Source organism: Rhincodon typus, chromosome 48, assembly GCF_021869965.1.
Source record: "Rhincodon typus isolate 14 chromosome 48, sRhiTyp1.1, whole genome shotgun sequence".
NCBI classification, from domain to species: domain Eukaryota; kingdom Metazoa; phylum Chordata; class Chondrichthyes; order Orectolobiformes; family Rhincodontidae; genus Rhincodon; species Rhincodon typus.
Genome location: NC_063379.1, coordinates 4,448,659 through 4,451,306, shown reverse-complemented (window position 1 = coordinate 4,451,306; position 2,648 = coordinate 4,448,659). Strand labels below are relative to the sequence as shown.

The following is a 2,648-nucleotide window of genomic DNA, read 5'->3' as shown; positions in this document are numbered from 1 at the left end:
AGTGCGGTAGGAGCCTCTTCCTGTAGGCCCAGACTGTGATCTCTGACCTGGGTGGGTGGTTAGGAGCTTCTTCCTGCAGGCCCAGGCCACGATCCCTGAACAGGGGGATGAAGTAAGAGCCTGTTCCTCTAGGCCCAGACCGGTGATCTCTGAACAGGAGGAAGGGGTAGGTTCCTTTTCCTGTAGGCACAGACGGTGATCTCTAACCTGGGGAGGGGGAAGAGACAGAGAGAAAGGGGTAGGAGCCTCTTCCTGTAGGCCCAGACCCCAAATCTCTGAACTGGTAGTGATAGGAGCCTCTTCCTGTGGGCCAAGTGCTCTACCTCTGGACCAGAGACACAAGCCGCTTCATGATGGACCAGGACCACAGCTCATGCCAGGATAATCGGCTGTAGGCCAATTCTAGATCTCCCCGAACGGGGCTCCGGATCCCTCCTTCGTTCCAGGTCTAGTCGACACAGCCAAGCCGCCTGAACGAAGACTCGATTTCCCCTGGAGGCCAAGACCCTATCAATGTTGCCTCTGCTGTTCAGATAGCCACACAGTAGTGCAATGTTGCTTATAGGGTTCTGGATAACAGGAGAATCCAGTGTCAGACAAACAGCAGAAGATGGCAGCAACTCCTTTCATTAAAAAGGCCTTCCTGACGCCTGCTCCCTGCATTCCGCAGTAATTTTCTGATGTGTTTATTTCTCCCCCTGTTAACTGTTGTTAGGGCATCAGGACAAAAGCATTCAGCTCCATCGTCATTCGTAGACCTACCAGTTGGAAACTTATTCATAGAATGAGGCTCAACATTTCTGTGACAGCTGTTTAGAAGAGGAATCCAGTTAGTCCCACACTGCCCTGCTCTTTTATTTCATTACAGGGTTAGATACAGAGTGAAGCTCCCTCTATACTGTCCCCCCATCAAACACTCCCCAGGACAGGGACAGCACGGGGTTAGATACAGAGTAAAGCTCCTTCTACACTGTCCCCCATCAAACACTCCCAGGACAGGGACAGCACAGGGTTAGATAGAGACAATAAAGCTGGAATTTTTTTTAAAACTAAGAAGTAAATTTAACTTGAAATTGTCCCCAGACACTCCCAGACCAGGGACAGTTCTGCCTCCTATTTCCCCATCTCCGATGGATCTCCCCCACTCTCTTATCCAGTGATTCTCATTTGATAAGTCCCTATTGAATCTGCTTCCTGCTGTGCTTCCACATTTCAGACCACAACAAAAACCTGTAGCACCAAAAAAAAACAAAAAATAAATTTCTCCTCATCTTTCCTCCCTCTAGACCCCAGTCTTTTTTTTTGCCAGGTCTCCTTCCTGTTCCCTCAATGTTTTCCCTTATTAAAATTGATTGAAAAACCCTTCATCAGTGTTGCATAGAGTGCTCGATGTTGACACTGGGTATAAAGTGGGAGCAGACACACTGTCAGGGTAATGTAGAGGGAGCTCTACACTGTATCTAATCCCGTGCTGTCCTTGCCCTGGGAGCACTCGATGCTAACCGTGGAAACGATTCTATGAATATTACCAGAAATACAGTGAATGTTTAAATTTAAAAAAAATTTATTGTACAAAGGAAAATTAAATTAAAAAAAAAACATTTAGACAAACCCACCATCGGGGGCACTTCAGGTCAGTACGTGTCCTGTTCTCATCTCAGCTTGCAGTCCCCCCTCTCTCTCTCTACATTCCCCTCCCTGTGGGGTCCAGACATTTTCCTGTTGGACCCAGACACTTGCTCCATATAACACACCCCCCACCCCTTCCCTCCACCAGCACTGGTCCAACAGGTCAGTACCTCTCTCTCTCTCTCTCTCTCTCTCTCTCTATCTCTCTCTCCCCCCAATCCACAGGGGACAGAGACAGAGGGGAGGGGGTTGGGGGTTTGGTGGGAATCAGACCACCCTGGCTTCTTAACGCATGCTGCTGCTGCTGCTGGGTTGGGAACTGCTCAGTCCTGGGTGCTCCGGGCTATGACGGTTCTACAAAACAGGAAAAAAAATAGAAGAGGTGACAAACAACAAAATCAGGAAATGGGTCTTTCTATTGAGACCTCAGCTGCAGAATTCCGAACATCCCTCCCCTCCTGACCTGAAAGCTGGGCCCCGACTATTCACAGTCACTGAGCACTGCCCCAGCTGTTTGATTGGAGGGGGGGTGGAAGGAACAGCAAAAATCCCTCATCCTACCTCACATCACCAATCCAGTCCAGTCCAGTCCAGTCCAGTCACTCCCTACGACCCTTACTACCTCAAAAGGGTAGAGTGGGAGAGAGTTTCACTCAGTCCAGGCCCGGGATTGAAGGCTCAGCCCTTTTATGTTCCGGTTGGACAAGAAATGGGAAAGAGTTCAGTCCCAGAGTTAAGGCCCAACCCCAAGCCAGCATCCCTCTGTCATGTGCCCCATCAAAAGGTATCCAATCAGCAAATGGAAGGTACCACTCAGTTACCTCCCCCTGCCACCGAACACCCACCCCCCCCACCACCTGGCCCACCCGCCCCACGCCCCCCCCCCCCCCCCCCCCCCACCCCACCCCCGGCCCCGGCTGACCAGCCCCATGTCCTCCACTTCCACTCCCACTCCCTCACCCCAACTCCCTTCCCGACCCCCGTCACTGGCTGACCAGCCCCATGTCCTCCACTCCCAC

At 51.2% G+C, this 2,648-nt stretch overlaps 1 protein-coding gene across 1 annotated transcript in view; it reads right to left on the bottom strand.

Moving 5' to 3' along the window:
• Positions 1 to 1,546: 1,546 nt before the first annotated feature.
• Positions 1,547 to 2,648, bottom strand: part of med19b (mediator complex subunit 19b) — a 9,685-nt gene continuing 8,583 nt past the window's right edge. Inside the window, exon 6 of the mRNA XM_048620845.1 lies at positions 1,547 to 1,983. Coding sequence (XP_048476802.1) covers positions 1,915 to 1,983 — 69 coding nt within the window. The 3' untranslated portion in view covers positions 1,547 to 1,914. The remainder of the gene's footprint in view (positions 1,984 to 2,648) is intronic.